Genomic DNA, 23,872 nt, shown 5'->3' on the forward strand with positions numbered 1-23,872 from the left:
GATGTATTGAATGCATAAATGAAATCTACCATCAAAATCAAGCATGTTATACCAGTGACACTTACTCATAGATACAGACATAGTGTCTGTGCTAATCTTATTATATTTGTTATCCATGGCCTCCTTCCTTCTAAAATCAACTTTTAAAATGATTCCAAGGGCTCTAGGGTGTGTTGGCCCTTCTCCCCTTGTTAACACTCCCCAGAGCCCATCTGACTCATTAGCATAATGTTAAAAGTTGATTTTAGAAGGAGGTATGTCATGGATAACAAATATAAGTAGATTACCACTGTCATGGAGCCTGGATAGATGAATAAGTGTCCCTGGTTTATCAGACTTGATGGTAGATTTCCTTTAATTATAATAACTGTAATGCTACATTTCACATATTGGCTATTGTGGTTATATTATGAAAAATGGTGTAAGTGATGGGATAATCATTTGGAGAGAATACCATAAATATATTTGGATAAAAAATTCCTTTTTTGATTGTAAAAATTTGCTTTAGAAAGTTCTACTATAAAACAGTTCTTACTTTAAAATGTTGCCTCACCCAAAATATCTTCACAATCCATCAAAATTTATCTCAGCATGAAAAGACCTAAAAGTAGAAAACTCTCTAGAGACCATTAACAATAAGTAAATGAGGAGGCAAGGTCTAAACCAAATCATTATATGCACATTTAACCCCCTCACAGAGGTTTGAACTGTGTGCCATTTGCAAGTCAAACTAAAGTGCTATGTATAGTATCCTATACTTTAGGTGACCTTTACAAAGCAAGCTTGCAGATAATGAGAGCAGCAGGCAGAAGCTATTTTGGCAGGTGAGCTGGAGTGTCAGGTCAAGTCATATAGATGTGTCTTCCCTTATATTAGCTCAAGTTTGATTAAGAAATCCTTTTTCTTATTAAACCAATTTAATACATCATTGAAACATTGCAGCAAAACCTCGAATGATTGCAATATCTGATGATTGCATAAGATGAAAATGGGCAGCCTTACATATACAGTACAGGCAGTCCCCGGGTTACGTACAATAGGATAGGTTCCGGAGGTTGGTTTCCTAAGTTGAATTTGTATGTAGGTCAAAACTGTATATTTTGGAATTGTAGATCCAGGCAATTGGAGTTTAAACATTTTTTGCTGTAATGGGACCAAGGATTATCAATAAAGCTTCATTACAGACATCTTACAGCTGAGCATTACACCCTGGGACTATAGTAAAGCATTCAGAAAGCTTCACCAGAGGTCAGAGGGGTCTGTCTGTAACTAGGGGTTGTCTGTAAGTCAGGTGTCCTTAAGTAGTGGACCGCCTGCAGTTATATACTAGGATATAATAGGATATACAAAGTAGACACCCTGTCTAGATGGTGAGTGAACAGATTACTTACCCGGTCCGCAGAGTTCACAGAAAGTGCATTGTCCGACTCCAATGTACTGTGCCGCAATTCACTAAGGTCGTGCGCCCGAGATCCTGCACGTGTCGCTTCCCCGCTCAGGCCTGCCGGAGTTCACCTTCTTCTTCCCGATTTATGTTAGTGCATGTCTTGCGACACAATTTGAATCTTAAATCCCCCGCTCAGTCCGAATCAGTCGGATTGTCCAACGACACCCCCCCCGATTTCTGTCGCATGAAAGCCAGCGCAGCTGCGCCACAATCCGATCGCATGCAGGACAATCCCAGTGCAGACACCTGCTAAATACCTGTCAAAGCTTCGCAAATCTCGAAAAAGGCGAACAGTCCGACGAAGGTGAAATCCGCGACCCTTAGTAAATAAGCCCCTATGCATCCTCTTCAGGGCACAGATCTTGACCCAGGTGAAATATTTACATATATAAATATATAAAGATTGTAATGCAAATGTGGGTGTAGTAGGAGCTGCTCTTAACTTGAATAGGTATAGTTGTCCTGTACTTTTCTACTTTGTGGTAAATGGAGCACGCCTATGTTTCAGTGGTGTGGGGGAGTGTCAAACTCAAAATGTCATCTTACTTTATGTTCACTCCGATACTAAGACATTGCATTGCTTAGCACTATGACATGTGAATTGCTATTTGTAAGCAAGTTACTCTATGCCAACACTGTGTAGTGAGAATCTGTTCTGTGTCAGAATCGTGTGGGGACAATCTGTTCAACAATTGTGTGGGGGAGATCTACGGTATGATACAAACTATTATGTATCTCTTAATTACTAATGATTTTTAACAGAACTGCTGTTTTACAGGCCCTGTCATACTATAGACTCTAATGCAGTTTAAGTTAAAGGGATGGCAGGAATTCACCATCAACGTGCGCTCCCTACATTACCTGTTACAGTATTAGAACAGAACAGCAATGTTTGGCTGTTTCAACAACTCCAACCACCTCAGAGTGGAAGCGACAAAGCTATACCCCCCCCCCCCCACTCCAGCCACGGAGGTTTGTGTGTTGGGAAGAACACTTTAAAACAAAATGAAGATCTAAGGGTTAATGTTACATCTTGACTATAACGAATATGCGCAGTTGTGTTCTACCTACTGTAGCATTTGAAACCAAGGTGCTTCCATACATTACGCTGGAATTTTTATTACAATCTGATATAATGAGCAGGTATTACAGATCATCTATGGAGGAGGTATCTATAGGTTGTTATCACAGCTTTTGTAAGTCTATAAAATCTATAAATCATCATTTTACTGTATTTGTCACATACATCTATGCAGTAAATTCATCAAATGAATAACAAATAACTAATTCTTTACAGACGGTATCTATAAACGGATACACAGATGATGCCTTAGTCAGAGCCAGTTTTAGACAAAGTGGAGCCCAGGGCAAAATCTTAACTGGGGCTCCTAATGCTTAAAGTAATGTTCCAACAACACATTCATATTTAGCTGCATGGCTGATTCTTTGAGGGTTTTGCTGTGTGTCTATGAGCAAGGATGATTATGTACAAAACACATGCCCTCTGCCACACACACACCAAATACCACTATTCTAAAGCTAAAGATTACCTCCTTACAGTGATCAAATATCTACATACTGTTAAAGGACATCTAACACCAGGATGAAGGATTGTAAACCAAGCACACTGACATACTGGAGTGTGCCCCCTCTGACAGGATCCACTCTTTTGGTTTACAATTCTTCATCCTGGTAGTAGATTTCCTTTAATGAACAGAATACCTTTTTAAAAGACCAATATTACCAAAGAAACCACTATAGAAGGCCACATAATACCACCACACCATGATCATTGCTGTTATGACCACTGCTATTACTTAGTCAGTGAATATAATACTGAGCTGACAAAGGCAGAAGCAGGAACTAGTACCTCATAGGTGACATGTCTTCTCTTCTCCTGCAAAACTGTTTGCAGATATCTTCAGCTCCCTGTCACTGCGCCTCTAAAAATACCACACTTACTTACAGTATAATGTCACCTGTTCAGACTGTGTTGCTAAAGAATATAAATGACAAAATCACTCTGTGCCTCCTGCATATATCAAAAATTACCTTGTGACCCGCAAATATATATAGTACATAAGTCCCTGAATAAATAATAGTGTACCACTAAAAAATATGTGGTGCCCCCACCCCAAAAAAAAATTAATTGCCAAATAGATGGTTCCTCTGTAAATTATTATTATTATTAATTTTTATTTATTATTAATTTACCTATTTAATGCCACTTCTTATTATGTTTAATTTATTATTAAGTGCCTCTACTAAAGAATTTGTTTATGCATTAAACACATTGCCCCCCTCCATGAATTTTCTATAATGGGCCCCCTCGTGAATTTTTAGTACTGGGACCCCATGAATTTACATACTGCCCCGTCCCCATAAATTTTATATACTTGGCTTTCTCATTAATTCTATAAACTACCCCTCTTCATGAATTTTAATATTGCCCACCAATTAATTTGATTTAATATGCCCCCTCATTAATTATATACACTGCACTCCAATTAATTTTATATACTGGGCCCTCTCTTGCATGTTCTCACCTGCCTCATTTTGTCTGCTGTGCATACAGACATAGCTGTAAATAACGGATAGGACCACCTATCAGTTATAGCAAAAATATACATGGATCATGGCAATTAATCTTTTCCACAAAGCTTTATATCAATCTGCTATATGGTGTCTGCAGATTACACTGCATTTTAATGTGCCAGAAACGGTATCTGTTCATGTGATCAATAAAAAACATTCACATGGTAAAGGCTCCTTTCACACAGCTGTATATGGCTGCCCTATGCTATATTTATGAATGGCAGCTAACATCCAGCCGTCATAGCAGTGCGTTGTGCGCGGCATACACATGCATTGCCGAACCTATGGCCGGACAGCACTCCACTCTATGGAGACGGGAGGGGTGAGGAGCAATCACCTCTCCACCTGTCTTGTCGGACCTATACTACACCCGGGTAGAATTTGTTAGTGTGAAAAAAGCCTAAATCCCACCATCGTTGGTGATATACAGGCAGTCCCTGGGTAACGTACAAGATAGGTTCTGTAGGTTTGTTCTTAAGTTGAATTTGTATGTAAGTCGGGACTGTATATTTTAGAATTGTAACACCAGCCAAATTTTTTTGCGGTCTTTGTGACAACAGGATTTTAAAAATGTTTGATTGTCATAAAAACCAAGATTAACGATAAAGCTTAATTGCAGACACCTTTAATAACTATTATAGCTCTTTATTGTAGTATAAGGATAAAGTAAATTACCAACATCCAGAGCGCCGTTTGTAACTAGGGGTTGTCTGTAAGTCGGGTGTTCTTAAGTAGGGGACCGCCTGTATTGTATAAAGGGGATTCCTCAATACCACATATACATATATTTCAGAGGCTGATGCTGAGCAAGGTCTTTTCATGCGATTTAGCATGATATTGTAAACGTTCAATGTTGCATAACTCAATGGAAATATTTTATTTGCCGTGTCCCGCACTTGTGTGATAATCACCTGGGATACCACGCCATACAGCCCTGGCCTTAATTGTATTGTACACTGTTGGAGAAACAGTCAGCAGATCATGACAGCTTATGTTTGCAGTTTATTCTCTTAGTGCACTGAAGCTTTGCAGCGCTGCAGGTTTTTATTGGATGGTTCCCATGACGAAAGAGAGATTTTTGGATGATAATACATTGGGGTATTGTTATCTTTGCACTCTCCAAACATCTTCTTGCAGCAATTCCAAGAGATGAGCTTAAAAAAAAAAAATCAATGCCAGTAGTAAACATTTTTTTTTCCTTATATGGAACTTAAAAACTAATATTATAAACTTATTAGGCCATTAACCAATTATTGGTTCATTTTAATCTTTCACCTCTCATCCTAGTAGTGTTTCTATTCTAAATACCTAAAAAACCAACTGCGCATACAGTCTAATGCCCAGGCGGTACAGTAAAACGCTCCTGAAAGCAGACTGTGCTGAGGTCAGTCGTACTATAGAATATAGGAAGATTAGCCAGCTTCAATTAGGAAAATCCTATTTGATGCAAGCGGCAGGGTTTTAAGTGCAGCACTTACAAAGTGCCGTGATGCTTGGAATATGTCAATTACAGCTCTGATCGGATTGTACAACTTAATGAGAAACTCTTACCATAGGGAATAACGTTTGATTTCTTATTTTTTAACCTTCTCATACATTGAATGTAATACCTTCTACTTCATGGGAGTCATTGGAGGTGTGCAAGGACTACATTGCTGTGTTAGAATTGAAGCAGCACACTACCTGTGTAGCAGAGATGAGTATGTCAGGACTGCAAGTAACCTAGTATAGGCAATCTCTGTTACATCTGTACATGCCATGCTACCTCTGAAAGTCCACAGCTCTCACAGGATGCCAGATGGCCTCTTAGCAGTATTACATTAGTAGCAAATGGCACAGATCTGCTGAGGATTCTTACCACATAGGGAATCATTGTGTTGTCTGCTGCCAATTGTGCCCATTGTTCTGGAAAAGAGAGAGTTAAGGCTGAAGCCTCCATCCTATAGTAACACTAGAAATGCCAGAGCACAGGCATGTAGTGAAGGAGCCTACACTTCCAGCAGCCATCGGATCTCTGGGCTGTGCTGTTGGGGGAGGGAATCCCAGGATCTCCTCCCGTCACTCACACACGTGTCTCCATCCTCTGCTGAGAAAGGGAAATACCAGAGCTGCGGACTCTTCCAGGAGCAATGCTGCAGTGCTGAGTCCTAGCTTCACATGACTTGTGCCTAGGGGAGGTTGAGGGGCTCCCCAGCAGCAATGTGGCTCCACATGGCCAGGGACAATCTGCAGCTGTGTGCTACATGTACAGCCTGATGATCGACCACACATGGTGCCCCTCTAGCTGGCTCCTCTACCCATCTTCTTCACCATGTCAGCAAGCCTTGAGAAACTGCAAGAGACACATGCAACATCCAAGCACATCGTCCTGAGGATTTTTACTGGAGACATTTCCTTACACTGATAGGCAAGCAGATGAAAGGAACCTAAAGCAACCTATTGCTCCATTTTCTCTACCATGTTGTAGTTTTTAGGACACTCTCAACCTCCCAATATTGTGACCCTGGTTGCCCTCCTCTTGGCAGAACTATCTCCACTCCCCCACACTATTCTGTGGATGGCACTAAGAAGAGCCCATGCCCGGTGCCTAATACTGTGCCTCTCTGGATGTAAGTTCTGAGGTTGCCCTTGTAGACCCCTGAAGCTTGGTGCAGGTGGTGGATCTGCCCCCAGTGGCTGCTTCTCATGTTGCACAGGAATAGTGGAGGCATGTGGAGCTCTCTTGGAGGACGTCTCTTTGGGTTAATCTCTGCTCCAGTCCTGGTTGCAGTAGTGTGCTGTGCCCAAAGGTAAGTTTAACTATCGCATACCCTACTTTTGATGGCTCCATTAGAAGGAATACCTGGGGTTTCCTGCTGTAAAGATCCTTCATATTAATGAGTAACATAAAGACCAGAAATCAATGTTTTATTAAAAAATAAACTGCTTTTAAAAGGGATTGAACTCTGCTCCATAGTGATCTCCAGTTTATGTCTCCACAGTGTCAATGATCCCGGTAATATGTCTTTTGTGAAGGAAACAGTGGACAAACTGTTAAAAGGCTATGACATCCGACTAAGACCAGACTTTGGAGGTAAAGGGTAGAAAATTATGTTTTTTATCAACATTTTCTAAAGTGTATATATATAAATACATAGATATCAGTAAAGCATGCAGATATACAGATACATGTAATTGTTAGATCTTCATGCTGACCATGTCCTGAAAGAAAGGATATCCCTCCTGCTAATCATTATTGATTTTCCCAGGTTCTCCAGTGGCTGTAGGAATGAATATAGACATTGCCAGCATAGACATGGTGTCTGAAGTCAACATGGTAAGCATTATGGTTCTTTTTCTTTTTTTTTTTTGCTGACTCATCTCTGTATAAAGTATGTTGCAAAAAGTTAGCCTCTTATGTTGCTGATATCTTGTAGGGTCATCATGCTCATTTCAATAACTTTACATTGAGAATACAATTTGTTATACCATTGAAAAACAGTGGATTTATGATATTTGAGTGGTTATCATGTAAAGTATCGGACGTTTCTCAGTAATGTAGCTGTCTGTGGTGCTGAAACTTTTCTAACTTTGGCAGCTTAGTAGCTGTGCACGAATAGCTTAATGCACATTTATAAGATGCAAGTCCAAAAAAGATGCAAAGGGTGATATGTATAATTGTGAAATGAGACAGATAAATGATACAGAAACAGTTTTATATACATGTATATGGAATATATATAGATGTTGAGTAGAATAGAAAGAGAGAATATATGTTGAGTACATATATATAGAATATATATATATATATATATATATATGTAGAATGGAAAGAATGAATAGATGACCAGATAGATTCATACATATACAGATGATAGATAACATTGATTTTCATGAACTCTAAGGACTTGTAATCTCTGTGTAATTATAGAAGTACTTAAAAAATATATGAACATGTTTTTTAATCAAAGTTTTATAACACTTATTGTTTTAGCAATAAACTGGGATGTCATAGGTCATAAAAATCAATACCCAGTACCCAAAAGTCTGATTATTTTATATTGGTGTATCACAGCTATTTGATTAATAAATCAATTTAGTGTCATTTACTGTTTTAAGGGAATTATAGCATTGACTTAATTTACATTCAAATCAACGGGAATATTATAGTTTTAGAAGATGTTTTAGCAATGACTTTTTTATACATCATTGCTTCTGTTGTAGATAAGCAAGTGATACAGGATTACTTTGTGTTAAATGTGTGTAAGTTGCTATAAACATGGGTATTAAATGTTAGTGTTTCGTGCTTAAATTGCTTATTAATGCCCCTAGCCTGTGCAGGTATTATTTCCTTTCTGCTAATAGCTCTGTGATCAATAAAACACCAGCATTAATATTTCTCTCTTTAATATTGTGCTGACAATGCAGTTTTCAATTGTACAAAGTGCTCAGGCCTCCTTGTAATAGTGTTAGGAAACATTTCTGTATGAGAGAGAGTGCATTATTAATTGTCTCCAGTAACTGCTGCTTCCATTATCATTTTTCACTGCAGATCTTAGCTCTATGTTGTATTACCTTCTTAGCTATTGTATTAATGATTTGTATTACACCACCTTCAGAGATTCACAAGTTTCTGTTTAGCTTGTATGTTTAGTAAAATTGGGATAGTTTAGGTCTTGTATACATACATATAGTAGTATCATGCTGGCTAAAGTATCCACATAAATGAAAATAAATTACCTCCCAAATTCTGAGAAGACTGGTGTGGAACTGTGTGGAAAGTGAAATAATGTTACCAAAACATAGACATAAGCAAACAATATTTTACTGTCTTAGTAAATATCTGGTGCCAGCATGTTATGTTTATGGTACTGCCATACCAGAAATTTGAGAAATGACTTCATGGAAAACCTTCAATTTCTACTTTAGGGTTTGATTCAAGACGATTCAGAGGATTATGTGTCATGGAATACAAATATCAATATATAACATTAGTTGAATTGTGTAAGAAAATTCTGGGATATGTCTTGTGTTCTTTAGTAAGCTTGGATTGCAGGAAAACATCTTTAACAATGATTATATCATTGACAGCTTATTATAAAACATGTGTAATAACAAACTCAATCACAAATCCCTATTCTTCATATCCTGTTCCTTAATTCTGTTGAAGAAATAAGTTATGTAAAAGTATTCCTATTAAATGAGCCAGGAATGAAAAGTTATACAGTAAATATTATGTTCTGTTTTCCTTTGTGGTCATGGTGAATTTTTATAACATATCTTTTCGCAGTTTAGTAAAGGTTTGTAAGTCCATGGACTATGTGGCTACTCTGTATATATGTTTTAAGTTACTGGTGAGCTTCCTTATCCTTCCATTGGTCTAGATGTGTCCTATAAATTTTGTGGTCAGTTGGAAGCTTATGGTGTTAATTTGGATTCTCTAACCTACAGAACTTTGAAACCTCAAATATTGCTGACTTATCCTTCGGAAAGGTTATCAGTATTAGATATTAGATTGGTGAACATTGACACCTGGCATAATCAGTGATTGATCTGTCTGCTTCCCAGGCCTGTGGTATTAAAGGGGTATAACCAACTGGACATTCCCATTTAATTGTATTAATCTGCCATATACCTACACTTCTTAAATTGGATCTTATTAACCCCCTTCATTTTTATGTTTCCATTTGTCACTCCCTACTTTCAAAATTCCATAACTTTTTTTTATTTTTCCACATACAGAGTTGTTAAAAGGCCCTTTTTCTGTGTAACAAATTGTACATCCTAGTGGCGGTATTTTATATTCCATACCATATTCTAGGAAGCTAGTAAAAAAAAGTGCAGTGAAATTGACAAAAAACACATTTGTGCCATTTTCTTGTGGGCTTTGTTTTTATGGCTTTCACTGTGTGCTACAAATGACTCCTCTCCTTTATGCTTTGGTTTGGTGCAATCACAGCGATACCAAATTTGTATAGGTTTCATCTGTTTTATTAGATTTTAAAAAATTGTAACTGTTCCTACAAAAAAAAAGCTTCATTTTGCCGTATTCTGAGACCAATAACTTTTTTATACTTTGCTTTCCTGAGCTGTGTAAGATGTCATTTTATGCAAAGTGAGATGAAGTTTTCATCGCTACCATTATGGGGACTGTATGAATTTTTGATCACTTTTATTAAAATTTTTATGTTCCACAAAATGGCAAAAAAGTGGCGTTTCAGACATCTGGGCACTATTTTCCATTACGGGGTTCACCGATTGGAATAACCATTTTAAAATATTGATAGATAGGCACGCGACGATACCTAATATGTTTGTGTTTTTATTGTTTATTTTTCTATCAGTTTTAAGGAAAGGGAGGTGATTTGAACTTTTAGAGGTTTTTTTACAGTTTATTTTTTTAACTTAATACAAAAATTCTACTTTTTAGACCCTCAAGGGTACTTTAATCCTAGTTTGTCTAATCAATCCTACCATATACTGCTATACTACAGTATAGTAGTATATGGGGATTTTGCACATGATCTGTTACAATGTGCCACTGGCACAGGAGGTATATTTCCATTGATGATTCAGTGCTCTAAGGATATTACAATTCCCAAGTTTACAGATTGTCTGTAAAGAGTTAAGTCATTAAAGTATCAAGTTCAAAATACATTACAGTGTGATACATTTGCTCTAGTTATTTGTAGTTTAATTAAGAGTTAATTTGCACTTAAAGGGGTATTCCCATATTGGCATTTAAATGTAATTTAATTCATTTGTCATATGTAAACATTTCTTCAATTGGATGTTATTAAAAAAAAATGTTCCTGTGTGAAGATAATTTCTCATAAATGTAGCCATGTTGTCCCTTGGAAACGAGATAGCTTCCTCGGATATGACCACCTCTGCTGAACGGATTACACAAAGAAACAAAAGGTTTTTATATATGAAATGTCCAGCAGTTCCTGTATGTCCCGTAGCCGTCCTGTGGTAATGATCGCTGAATCCAGAAGGTCAGGCAAAGCTCAATAGCGCATCTCTGGCCACTGCTGCCAAAATGTGAGGTGGTCGTATCCGAGGAAGCCATCTCGTTTCCAAGGGAAACGATAAAGGGACCATAGATAAAGGGACCATATGACTACATTTATGAGAAATTATCTTCACACAGGAACATTTTTTTCATAACATCCAATTGAAGAAATGGCAAATGAATGAAATTAAATGTAAATGTTCAGATGGGAATACCCCTTCAATCTAAGTAAGTAATAGAAATGTTCTATTATTCTTAATACTGCCCTTAAAGGCTATGGATATGGGCCTTTGACACATAAGAAGTATCTATACATATTGGTTATTAACTTGACTTGAAGTATCTGTGTGTAAGGGGTAATTTATTACATTTGCTCCTCGCGAAAGTTCTTTGTCTGTCTTTGGAGTTCTACTGCTGTCAGATTCATTTAAGTGACCCTTGATAAATCTGCTTGCATTGTTTTATGCTTTGTGTACCATTTGTGACAGTCACAAAAAAAGTCACAAAAAAACATAAAAAGTCGCAGAACATGGACCAGGGTGGAAACTGGCATAAATTTGCGCCTAAACGGAAAGTCGCAATTCATGAATTAAGTCCTATTGTGAAAACTAGTGTATGTAAATAATGATTTTGGAGCAAGCAGGGTCTATGTCAAAGTTACTTTGTACTGTTTTTTGATCATTTGACACAACTGTGCCAAAACAACACCACAAATAGATAAAAAAAACAATGATACATCACCACCAGTTGGTTCTCTTTCAGGCCAGCCTAAATACCGTATTTTCCGGACTATAAGGCGCACTTAAAAGCCTTGGATTTCCTTGGAAATCCAAAGTGCGCCTTATAGTCCGGTGCGCCCTATGTATGGCACAGGGCAGCGGACCATACTTACATAGGTCCCCGCTACCGGAGACCGGAGACAGCAGATCTCCAGCGGGAACTGCAGACCACGTGGCACGAACAACTTCTGCCGCGTGGTCTGCAGTTCCCGCTGGAGATCTGCTGTCTCCGGTAGCGGGGACCTATGTAAGTATGGTCCGCTGCCCTCCTCCACCTCCCCCTCACCTTCCCCGCTCACCTTCCCCGCGTTCCCCGTCGCGTCTCGGAGTCGTGTCGCGTCTCCGCTCCGCCCCCGGACCCTGCGCCTTATAGTCCGATGCGCCTTATATATGGAATTATTACATATATAAGGCGCATCGGACTAATGCGCCTTATATTCCGGTGCGCCTAATGGCCCGGAAAATACGGTACAGATTACAACCTGCACCTAGTTTTAGACTTCTTTAGCGCACACATGGAGGGTGTTCTATGTGTTCTGTTCTTTATTGGCTCTTTTTAACAATCCATTCTGCATCTTCTTTTCCTTGTACATACACAGATTCTGTGAATTGTATACATGCTTACATTTCCTAGAAATATCCTTGAAATACAATAGGGAATATCCTACATAATTTTAATTTGAGTTAAAATAAAGTGTTATGAAACAGTGTTGTTTTTATTTATTTTTAAAGACAAATAGAGTGGCCATGTAAAAGGTGAATGCCTCTTCTGAGCATTCTGTAAAGACAATGAAAAAGGATATGTGTGCTTTATGGCAAATAAAAGTCACATGATAAAATGCAATGGTTTATTACGGTCTTTAGGAGGTAATCTAGTATAACCTCTTCCCTCAATATTACAAAGTAAGAGAAATACACAAAAAATATTATACGATAAATAAAAGCGCTACATCTAAAGTAGAAATGAGTGGACTAGTAGTCCTAGCTCTAGTTCCGGTGCGCGACCCAGACGTATTGCTGGGTTGGCCGCCAAACAGCCAATCCGCCACTGACAATCTAGCAATATTATTGTCGGATGGCCAAACCTGGACTAAAACTACGGTTGAGTTCATCTCTAATCTAGACCTCTAATAATCCAAGACAGCTACCATTCACTTGCTTACCTAGTAATGATTTCAGAGAGCCTATTGATAATGTTCTAATTTTGCATACAGGCTGTCCCGGGTTACGTACAAGTTAGGGTCCTTAGGTTTGTTCTTAAGTTGAATTTGTATGTAAGTCTAAACTGTATATTTTATAATTGTAGCTCCTTTTTTGCCCTAGTGACAATTGTTTCAAAATTTTTTTGCTGTAATGGGACCAAGGATTATCGATAAAGCTTCATTACAAACACTTTAAGGCTGATTATTGCAGTCTGGGACTATAGTATAGTATCCAGAGAGTTTCACCAGAGGTCACAGTGGGCAGAGGGGTCCATCTTTAACTAGGGGTCATCTGTAAGTTGGGTGTCCTTAAGTAGGGGACCGCCTGTATTTTAAAACTTAGTAAAATATTGTCTACTTTGCTTCTATTCTTTGTTATATTAGCTATACTTTTCCCAGTACATTATAGCCATCACACAGAAGACAAAATATAATTTTACTTTTTAAAGGTTGTCATCAAAATGATTCTGCTTTATAATAACTATTCATTATGACATGAGGTAAATAGTTAAAAGGTGTCTCCAAAATTCAGCTGCGCAGTGTCATGTACTTTTGTATAGGACATTTTAACTTCTTCCAGTCATTCAACTAATGGATCTAAATACAAGTAGATTAGCTAGGGCTCCATGGGGAGATGAAACCATGCATGATATAATGTAAAATTGCAGGGCTGACTTTAGTGGTTTCATATAGAGGAAGAACAACACAAACAACCTTGTGTGAATATCATTTTGATGTTAGACATTTTTTGTTAGTCGCAATGTCTTGCTTGTGACTTATTCTCCATAGGGAACACATAAAGTCAGGTCACAACCATAATTTGGACGTATCTTCAAGTCTAAAAATAATCTGGAATGTCAGCAATGAATCATTGGTATTTACTCTCATATTAGTTTACAGTACTGATACTTGGAGTACTGAAGTGTCTAAGAGGTTAAAACAGCTGTGGCTAAACTTTGGTTGCTATTTGCGATTTACATTTTTTGGCATAATGATAGTAATTTTTTGTAATGACTGAATTGACAAAGGCTAATTTAGTGCAAATCCCTTTGTTTGAATAACATGTTATCTGCTGTTCCCAATTACCATTTGTTTAGCTATAATCTGAACTGAAAGCTGTATTTAAGCTTTTGTTAAAAATACCCAGAACCTCAGAGTAAGTCTAAGCTATATTGGGGAATTATGCAAAATGTTTCTTACAGCAATGGGAATAGCTGTCTGGTCAATTATGAATTGATGCCCTTATTTTATAACCTGCAGTAATCTAGTATAATGGACAAAATAGCACTAGTAGATTGTATGCTGTGCTCTGCGTCATTTGTAAATTTACCTTTAGTAACATAGCTAGGCAATGGCCATTGGCTTTGAGGTCAACAGTAACCCCTTTAGGGCTGCTCCACATAAATATACGGCAGCTTCTACTGTGATAGATTGCAAAAAGATCGTAAATTGACGTTATAACAGTGGCTAATTTCGAATGGCTATATCTCCTGAACTCTGGCATCTAGAAACACAAGTCTGGTGTCATTTAACGAGACAATCTCCCCTTTAATTTGATATATGGATTGTGCTTCACAGAACTGGAGATATCCACACTTAAATTTGTACTACAATTATTCATTTTTAGGTTCGTTAGATCCATACATATTCCATATATCATATGAAAGGGGAGACTCTTCCCAGATTTGTGTTTCTAGATGCCAGGGTTCAGAAGATATAGGAGTTTGAAGTGTGCCCCCCTCCAGCAAGTCAGTTGAAGACAGAATATAGAAGAGGCTACAGGAAATACTTTCACTTTTCACTATTGCAGAAGTACATGCACCCTCTGCATCTGTAGCTGAACCTGGGAAAGGTTGATGGAATAATGCTGTATACACTTTAATTGGAAAAATGACAAAAAAATCTTATTTTTTCACATTTGTAGTCAATTATTGGAAAATTTATAGTCTTACATGTCTTGAAAAAAACAAAGTTCAATTTGTTATGATATGTAAAGCTTTTCCAAAGATATCATCATTTAAAGAAGTGCATAACAGAACGTCCAAAATTGACCTGGTCTTTTTGGCACCTCTCACCATCCGTAATGAAAGGGTTAAATGGGTTGTCCGGTGGTTAAAATACATGGCTGCTTTCTTCTAAATGCAGGGCCACACTAAACCATGGTGTGTACTGTAATTGCTTCCACCTGTATATTGCTGAATGGAGCTTAGTTGCAATACCACTTCCCATGGTCAGGAGAGGTGCTGTTTTTGGAAAACAGTCGGCGTGTTTTTTAACCTCTGGAGAACCCTTTTAAAATGAAAACCATAAAAGGTAATGTAAATAGGATTAATTACTGTGGTAAATGTCAAAGGGTGTATGTTAGACAGCAAGTGAGCAAAGGTATTATGAGAAGTCCCCCTTTTATATGAGTTGTTGCTCCTGTCCAAATTGATGCATAAGTGCATGCATAAGGATTACACCAGACTAAAAACTTATTCTGGTATGACAACATCTTGGTCATATATAGATGACATTTTCAAGACTAGAACAGTAGAATTCCACCAAAAATTTCCAGAAAACAAACCATTAGTTGGATTTATCAAAACTTGTATGTCACTTAAATGGCATACACGCCTTGAATATTGTAATTCCAAACACATGGGCAGGATTGGCTACTATATCTCCCCTTAAGCAACCTATGTGGATATGTTCGGTGTGGTAAAAGGTGTGGGGTTTTTCATCAAGCGCTGGGACACCATGCACCAGTTGGTGATAGATCCCCCTACATCCATTAGTACAAAAAAGGAAAGGTGTCCACCACTCAACTCTTAATCCTCCTAATCTGTACTAGCAGATTCAAAGGAAGAGAATGGCAATATAAAAGAGTAATATAAATTAATCTTTTATTTCTTCCATAAGTGCAATTATATGACTTATATTCTTTTGAATTTCCTACTGAAGGATAGGTCATCAACAGGCATTTTTCTGCTGCTATTATTGTACATATTGCAAACATTCATATGGAAACTTAGCAGACTATTGCTTTTTAATTTGGAATTCTCTGGAAGTGGATTTCCCAGAAAATATTTCTATGTGAAAACCTAAAAAAGACCATTCCAAAATGTAGCATGTGGTTTAATGTTCTTTGTACATTTCTAGTTTAAAGGTACTTTTTTGCTCAATACATTTGCTTCTAACTTCAGTTTTCCCCTCACAAAGTCCAATTAATTCAAAATTGTGCCATTCCCATGGTACACATAGCATAAGTTCTCCAGTTTGCATTTTGGTCTCAAAACCTTAAGCCTAGTTGGAACGCATGTATTTTCTTCATAATGCTGTCTATTATAAAGGATAATTAAGGACCCAAATGCATCACCAAACATCAGACAAAATAATGGGGCTCATTTACTAAGGGTCCGTCGGAAGCATTTTCATCGGGTTTCCCGACTATTTCCGTTTTGCGGCGAATTGCCCCAGGATTTTGACGCACGCAATTGGATTTTGGCGCATCGCCGCAGGCTTGCACGCAACAGAAATCGGGGGGCGGGCGGTCGGGCAACTCGACGGATTCAGACAAACCGAATTTTAAAAAGGAATTGTGTCGCAAGATCAAACACTCATGTGCACCGGGTGAGAAGAAGGTGAACTCCGGCGGACCTCAGCGAGGAAGCGACGGATGCAGGAACTCGGGCGCACGTGCTTGGTGAGTCGCGGCAGACCCAAATCCTCGTCTGACAAACCACCGCGGGATCGCGACAGGACCGGGTAAGTAAATCTGCCCCAATATATTGACTTTAGACTTTAGAGGAATTTCTTCCACCTGGAATCACTAAAAAATAGTGAACAAAAGTTAGCTGGTTTTGCAAAAGAATGCAGACATGGAGCAGAAACGCCCCGTATCTGCCCCCTGCACTGGCCACCACAACCCTTTATACCCCCTTCTCATCCTCATGTTGTGGAGGTGGAGTGTTCGCGATTTTAATTGCAAATTCTTGCACTGCGTAAGAACTTCATTACAGACACCTTACAGCCGATCATTGTAGCTTGGGACTAAAGTAATGCATCCAGAGAGGTCCGTCTAACTAACGGTCTTCTGTAAGTTGGGTCTCCTTAAGTTTGAGATCTCCTGGATATATTTTACAGTATATAATTTTATATGTATTTTAAATTATTTTAGGGGAAAGCCACTATGATATAATGTATTTTTATAGAAGTAGAGGAGAAATATAACTATTTTAGTTCACCAGATCTGTAAATATTTAAATATTATACTTAATTTAAGATTTGGGGCACTGTATATATTATAATGAATTTGGTGGGGGTTTTAATGTGAAGGGAGAGGAACTGTAAATATTATAATTCATTCAGGGTTGGACAAAATTATAATTAAGGAGGTGCTATACATTACAATGAATTCAGGTGAACTGTATTTCTTAGAATAGGACACTGTTTACATTATTATTAATAATGAAGGGAACTCTATATTTAATTATCAAGCTATCAGTGTAAATTGAGAATTTTTTAGGCAAAATCTAAACCCTACCAAGTATTCTCCAAAATAGTTATTACCTCTTGGCTAAGCTTTCTACTATCCATTTATCCTTGGATCTTACAGTTCTGCTTTACTCTGCTTTCTCTACTATGCTAATCACTTCCGTGCGCTTTAAGATGTAGGACTTTTCTTTTTTTCTCCTTCCTTAAGCCATCTGCCAGTTTCCTAACTTAAAACTGTTACTAAAAATATTCATTTTCTGTTAAGCCTATAAATCTCGCTTAATGTCACCCTCAGCTGCTGTTCCACCTGACAAAGCTACAATTGCTTAGTCATTCCAGCATATTGTAAAGATTTGCATAGACATCTTCTTATATCCGGTAACATTGTTCTTTTAGTTTTCCTGTTGTACAATAAATAACTATTAAATTAATTTTTAAAAAGGATAATACATACTATTTAAACTAACAATACAGTTTCGACCTTAAACATACGCCAAGGTCCACATTAATGTAACATTTAAAGGATAGGAACATTCAAATATATAATAAAAATGAATGCAACAGCAGGCATGGCCACATCCATCATGCACCAGAAAGCTAATTTGCATAAATATAAAAACAGATTTTTTTTTCAAAATTCAAAGAATGCTGTTAAACCAGGAAGGTATGTGTGGAAATCTTATACATTGTATTATACAATAATATTTTCACTGGTGTGTGGTTTTGAAGCCATAGTTTTCTCTTTAAAATTGGCGTAAAGCGGATTGCCTGTAAAGAAAGTTCTCAAATTTGAATCGTCTAGTGATGTTTACACAATAAAACTCATTTTAGCCCCCTTACTTTATAATTTTACTCACATTTATTGCTATTTTAGCTCCTATCACTCAGTGATGGTCAGTGTAGAATTCCAGGGTGTGGGCCGGGATATTCTATCCATACATTTCATGATCCCTTTAGTGCTGAGAGATGCTGTGTGGTGACAATTTGGTTAGATTATCAGGGTACAGGTATATCTACACTTTCATTTAGCTTCTGAACATGCCACCAGTATCTGACACAGAGAAAAAGACCGTTCAGAGATGAGAGATGATGAGATCCATGAGATGCATTTAACAAGCAATGATACACTGTCAGCTGGGCTACATCTCAGCTATAACACACACAGTGTGCAGCTCTCCTCTGGATAAAGATCTTATCTTTTCTGTAACTTGTAGAGTAAGTTTCTGCACCATGCTGCTTGCCAGCAGGAAGTGTCTGTGTGTAAGCTCATCTTGTAATGGAGGAGGAGGGGATGGAAGCAGAGAGGAGAAGCACACAAGTGAAGCTATTCATAAGAATCTGCCTGACCATAATCAGAAGATTTATGGTTGGATCCTGGGGCAACTGAAATTAAATACCCCAGGACTGACATGCTGTATTATTGTTATCCTGAGTATATTTAAGAATCTTTTCTTCGTGGGAATACCCCTCTAAGTATAATAACACGTAATAAATAAGTTTTAGGAAGAGTACTATAAACGCTGAATACTGCATTTTAAAAGTGAAATATACACCTGATCTATATTGTGCAGGCAGTACCTGGGTTAAGTACAAGATAGGTTCATTGGGGGAGATTTATCATTAGTGTCAGAGAGCAGAACAGTTCTAAGTGCCCATGGCAACCAATAAGAGCTCAGCTTTCATTTTCACACAGCTGTTTATAAAATTAAATCTGAGATCTGATTGGTTTCTATGGGCAAATAGAACAGTTTTACCTCAGAAACTTCTTTTAAATCTCCCCCATTAGGTTTGTTGTTAAAGGACATCTACTTTCATTTTTACTGATGGTAAACTAGTCCTACTTAAAAGCTTCTTAAAACTTATTTTTTTTAGAACCCCGTACACCACAATTTCAGCAATATAGAGATTATAGTATATAGAATTATAAAAATTGTGCTAATCGGGTGCTCCAGCTTACATAACCGGAGAGCCTAGGTATACTTCATCTTATAATTGATTTACCGCACCCCCCCCCCCACCTTTACTCTCTCAGTACCATCTGGTCCTGTTTGTTCAGAGAGCAAAGGATATCAGGGACCAAGCGGGACCGAAGAGTAATGGGAAAATGAATAAATTATAAGATGAGGCTCACAGAGGCACTCCAGTGATGTAAGCCAAAGCACCTCAGACTGATTTACATAATTTTTATAATTCTATATAATATAATCTCTATATTGCCAAAATTACTGCATACATGGTGGTAGATGTCCTTTAGGTTGAATTTGTGTGTAGGGTGACACGGATTAATTGTACTTCATTGCGGCCTGGGACTAAGGTTGAACACACAGAGTTTCACCAGAGGTCACAGTGGGTAGAGAGGTCCGTCTGTAACTGGGGGTCATCTGTAAGTCAGGTGTCCTTAACTCATCTCGGACAGCCTGCTGACATTAGATGTCAGCTGGTGCAGGTCCAGAGTCTGCAGCGACGTTTTTAGAAATCGCTGCGCTAGTTGCAGGAGCAGGACCTGGGAAAGAAGGGAGATGCAGAAGGAGCGTGATGCTCCACCAGCTCCATAGACTCGGCTTTTACTTGACCGCCGAATCCAAAGGGGTTAAACAGAGCTGCTGGACTCACTACAGTCTGATCAGAATTTCCAGTCACAGGTGGTGGTTTTCCCTGTAACTGGGGCTGTTATAGATGCCTCAGGGTGCTTTCACACACTGCATTGCGTCGTGTTTTTTGATACGTTTTTGATGCATTCCAAAGGCTTCAGTCTTGATCAACGCCATGTGATCAAGGCTGAAGCCTTTGGAATGCATCAAAAACGTGACGCAATGCATTGTCTGAAAGCGCCCTAAGTTACAGGGGAAAATTTGTAAAACAAAAAGAAAAAAAATTAGAAAAAAAAACTGTGAAAATGTCCCCATGGGGTCTTTTATGACCTCATGGGGAGATATAAAGTAAAAACACACACATATTCATTATAAATACAATGACATTTCCCCATAAAATTAAAAAAAATTCCCGCTACATTACAAAAAGCATTGCCATATTTGTCCCATTTGCCCAAGACTATTCATATTATTTGTCAAAACGACGAAATAAAACAGGGAATTCATTAATAATGTTGATTTTCAGTTGATTTAAATTTAAAGAAAAAATACTATAAATTAAAAAAATACTTTTTTCCACATTAAACCCCAATAAGAATATAAATGAAAAAAATGTAAAACTTTTATTAGATTTTAACTAGCTCTTTGGGGCACATGTATCATAGTTTGGTCTCTCTGAGGTGCATTTTAGAGACTTTTGGCGGCTAGTTTTTGCACCTTATGTATGAACCTGTCTTTTTACTTGTATTACATGTTCAGTTTTTCCTATCCTGGCAGGCGCAAATTTTGGCTTCTTTTTGAGACTTTTTGTTGCAAATATCTCAAATCCACATGGACACAAGCCACGTGAGGGGGTTATATACAGGAGAGGATACAAGCCATGTGAGGGGTTATATACAGGAGAGGACACAAGCCATGTGAGGGGTTATATACAGGAGAGGACACAAGCCATGTGAGGGGTTATATACAGGAGAGGACACAAGCCATGTGAGGGTGTTATATGCAGGAGTGGACACAAGTCATATGAGAGGTTATATGCAGGAGAGGACACAAGCCATGTGAGGGGGTTATATACAGGAGTGGACACAAGTCATATGAGGGGTTATATACAGGAGAGGACACAAGCCATGTGAGGGAGTTATATACAGGAGAGGACACAAGCCATGTGAGGGATTACATACAGGAGAGGACACAAGCCATGTGATGGGGTTATATACAGGAGAGGATACAAGCCATGTGAGGGGGTTATATACAGGAGAGGACACAAGCCATGTGATGGGGTTATATACAGGAGAGGATACAAGCCATGTGAGGGGGTTATATATAGGAGAGGATACAAGCCATGTGAGGGGGTTATATACAGGAGAGGACACAAGCCATGTGATGGGGTTATATACAAAACGCATAGTAAACGCAATGTTAACAATGTTTTGTAAATGCAAATGTTAGCAGTAATGAAATCACCTCTCCTCAGCTGTTGTAATTAGTTTCAGAATGCATTATAAACGCATTTAAACTGGTACATGTGACCTAACCCTTAGAAGTAACCATTTAAAAAAAAATGCAAAAATTAAAAAATTTGGACAAAAGAGGTTACTGTGCAAAATGTTTAATAGTTAAAGGATGTGAAATAATTCCAATTTACATGTTAAAATTGGGTCCATGAAAAAAAAAATTCTTTGCACCTGCCCTGGACCAAGTGCAGAATTGCGCCAAAATTGGCGCAAAAATGGCAAAAAGTCACACGGAACATCTGGAAAACGAATACTAACACTGGATACATAAGGCACACTGCAGAAGGTGCAGACCAAGGCGTACTTGAAAAAGAACAGAGTTAAAAATCGCAAAAATGGCGCAAAAACGGCAAAAGTCGCTAAAATTAGACACTTTGGCTAGCTGAAACTATGATACATGTGCCCCTATGTGTCCCGAAAAAAACACGCAAAAAATTTTAGGGTAAAAAAAAAACAGTTATGGCCCTTAAACCACCGCTTATGTATATTCGCTAAAAATGTCCAGTCACAAGAGCCTTTTCAGTCCACGGCACTAAGGAGTTAAGTCGGGAACTGCTTGTACTGCAATACATGTACAGTATAAGAATACAATGTTATAGTTAGGAAGAGAAATAGACTGTATGATTTAGTTAATTCTGTTACTGCATAAAAAGTAAAACTTTAAAGTTAGTCATAATAAGAACTGCTAAGTTTTGCTTTTCTTGGCAAATTCCTGATGTCCAATGACAGTAATTTATTTTAATCAAACATTTGTAGGTCAAAATGTTTTGTGTAACACAAAGTTAAAAAATCTTTTATCAGCAGAATCTAGTAACACAATTATCTAGAGGCTGTGAAAATAGCCTGGGATGATCATATGGGTTCAGTTTATTATGAGCTCAGTTGAAAGTACAGAATATTTTATACAGGGCTCATTTACCTAATTTAATATATTACATATATCACTGCTATTCAATAGGGAAGAACAAATCTATTCATTGGCTTGTAGATGCAGCATTTTTCAGGAACTGGAAATTCTTTTAGTTACTTGTAGTACGATGAATATCTATTTAATTGAATCTTAAAACATACGTAATATTTAAAGTTTCTGAAACTTTCAAAATGATGTCTAGCTTATACTATCATTCCAGTGTGTTCACATAGTGTTTACGGAAATGCTGTGTAAACAATGTGTTGACGGTTTAAATCAACGCAATGTTATCTCTATGTAGATGCATGTGTGAATGAAGCCTTTCACATATTGTAAACATTTTTTACATCTGAATGATGTACATTTGGCCTGGAGGGATATAGTCTGGCCTAGGCTTTTTTACGCCCCGTGGTATACAGATTATCCCCCAGGGTATACTGTGGCCTGGGCCAAACTATACACATGCTAGAGGGGTATATCTTGGCATGGGGGGTATTGTTTGGACTAGGATATTTTATAATATGGGACAGGGTTATTCTGGCCTGTTACACTGGACACACTGGACAGTATTGCTGCAAAATCTCAGACACAATTTACCACTTGTAGGGGACTGAGCTTAGCCCTTGAATTGCAAAGGTTGAATTCCACACTGAGAATCTACCTCAATAATTGACATGCTGAAAACCTGCAGCAGAATTCATTGCAGGTTTGGTTCCCCTGAACATGAACTTCAGAAGTTCAGGTCATGGTTCAGTTCTGCTTACCCCCTTTGCTATCAGCACCTTCACAGTGACTCAACAAAGTGGGCATTGTACACCTCAACTTTATTGCTCAAGAGCTGTATCTATGTCACACGCACAGTGAATTCATGGTGTACTACAGTGGCTTCATTCAGGGGCATAACTAGAAGAGTCAGGGTCCCATAGCAGTCTTCTAAATGGGACCCCTACACCCCCTCAGAAAATATATATATATTTGTATACTCACATTTACACTCTCTTACATACATGCACCCATGATATATACATAAATACACTTACACAGATCTGTCCCAGTAGTTGGGGGAGATTTCAGATGATAGATCCCTAGTCCTGTCATTTTCCTGTCCTCCCCCACTGTAGTTACGCCCCTGGCTTCATTGAATCACCGCAAAGGTGCTAAGAGTTCCTGACCGAGCTAAGTATATAAGTTTGGTTTTATAAACTGCAAACACACAGGGTAAAAAGACCACCTGTCCATAAGGACATGTAGATGGTTTATTTTCCCAAATCGCCCTGACAGATTCACTGTAAAGTGAGCAGTGGCCCAATGCAGTAGAAGTCACACTGAGCTACAATGATTTTGGGCATCATACAATTTCCTAG

General features: G+C 38.0%; 1 protein-coding gene across 2 annotated transcripts in view; it reads left to right on the forward strand.

The window, feature by feature from the left end:
- Positions 1–23,872, forward strand: part of GABRB3 (gamma-aminobutyric acid type A receptor subunit beta3) — a 210,762-nt gene that overhangs the window by 108,943 nt on the left and 77,947 nt on the right. Inside the window, exons 1-3 of one of the 2 annotated variants that reach the window (XM_072135694.1) lie at positions 6,085–6,831; positions 7,024–7,115; positions 7,291–7,358. In XM_072135694.1, coding sequence (XP_071991795.1) covers positions 6,728–6,831; positions 7,024–7,115; positions 7,291–7,358 — 264 coding nt within the window. In that variant the 5' untranslated portion in view covers positions 6,085–6,727. Of the gene's footprint in view, positions 1–6,084; positions 6,832–7,023; positions 7,116–7,290; positions 7,359–23,872 lie in introns of those variants that run through there. The other variant, XM_072135693.1, reaches the window with a different exon arrangement.

The sequence above is a fragment of the Engystomops pustulosus genome, chromosome 2 (assembly GCF_040894005.1).
Source record: "Engystomops pustulosus chromosome 2, aEngPut4.maternal, whole genome shotgun sequence".
Taxonomy (NCBI): Eukaryota; Metazoa; Chordata; class Amphibia; order Anura; family Leptodactylidae; genus Engystomops; species Engystomops pustulosus.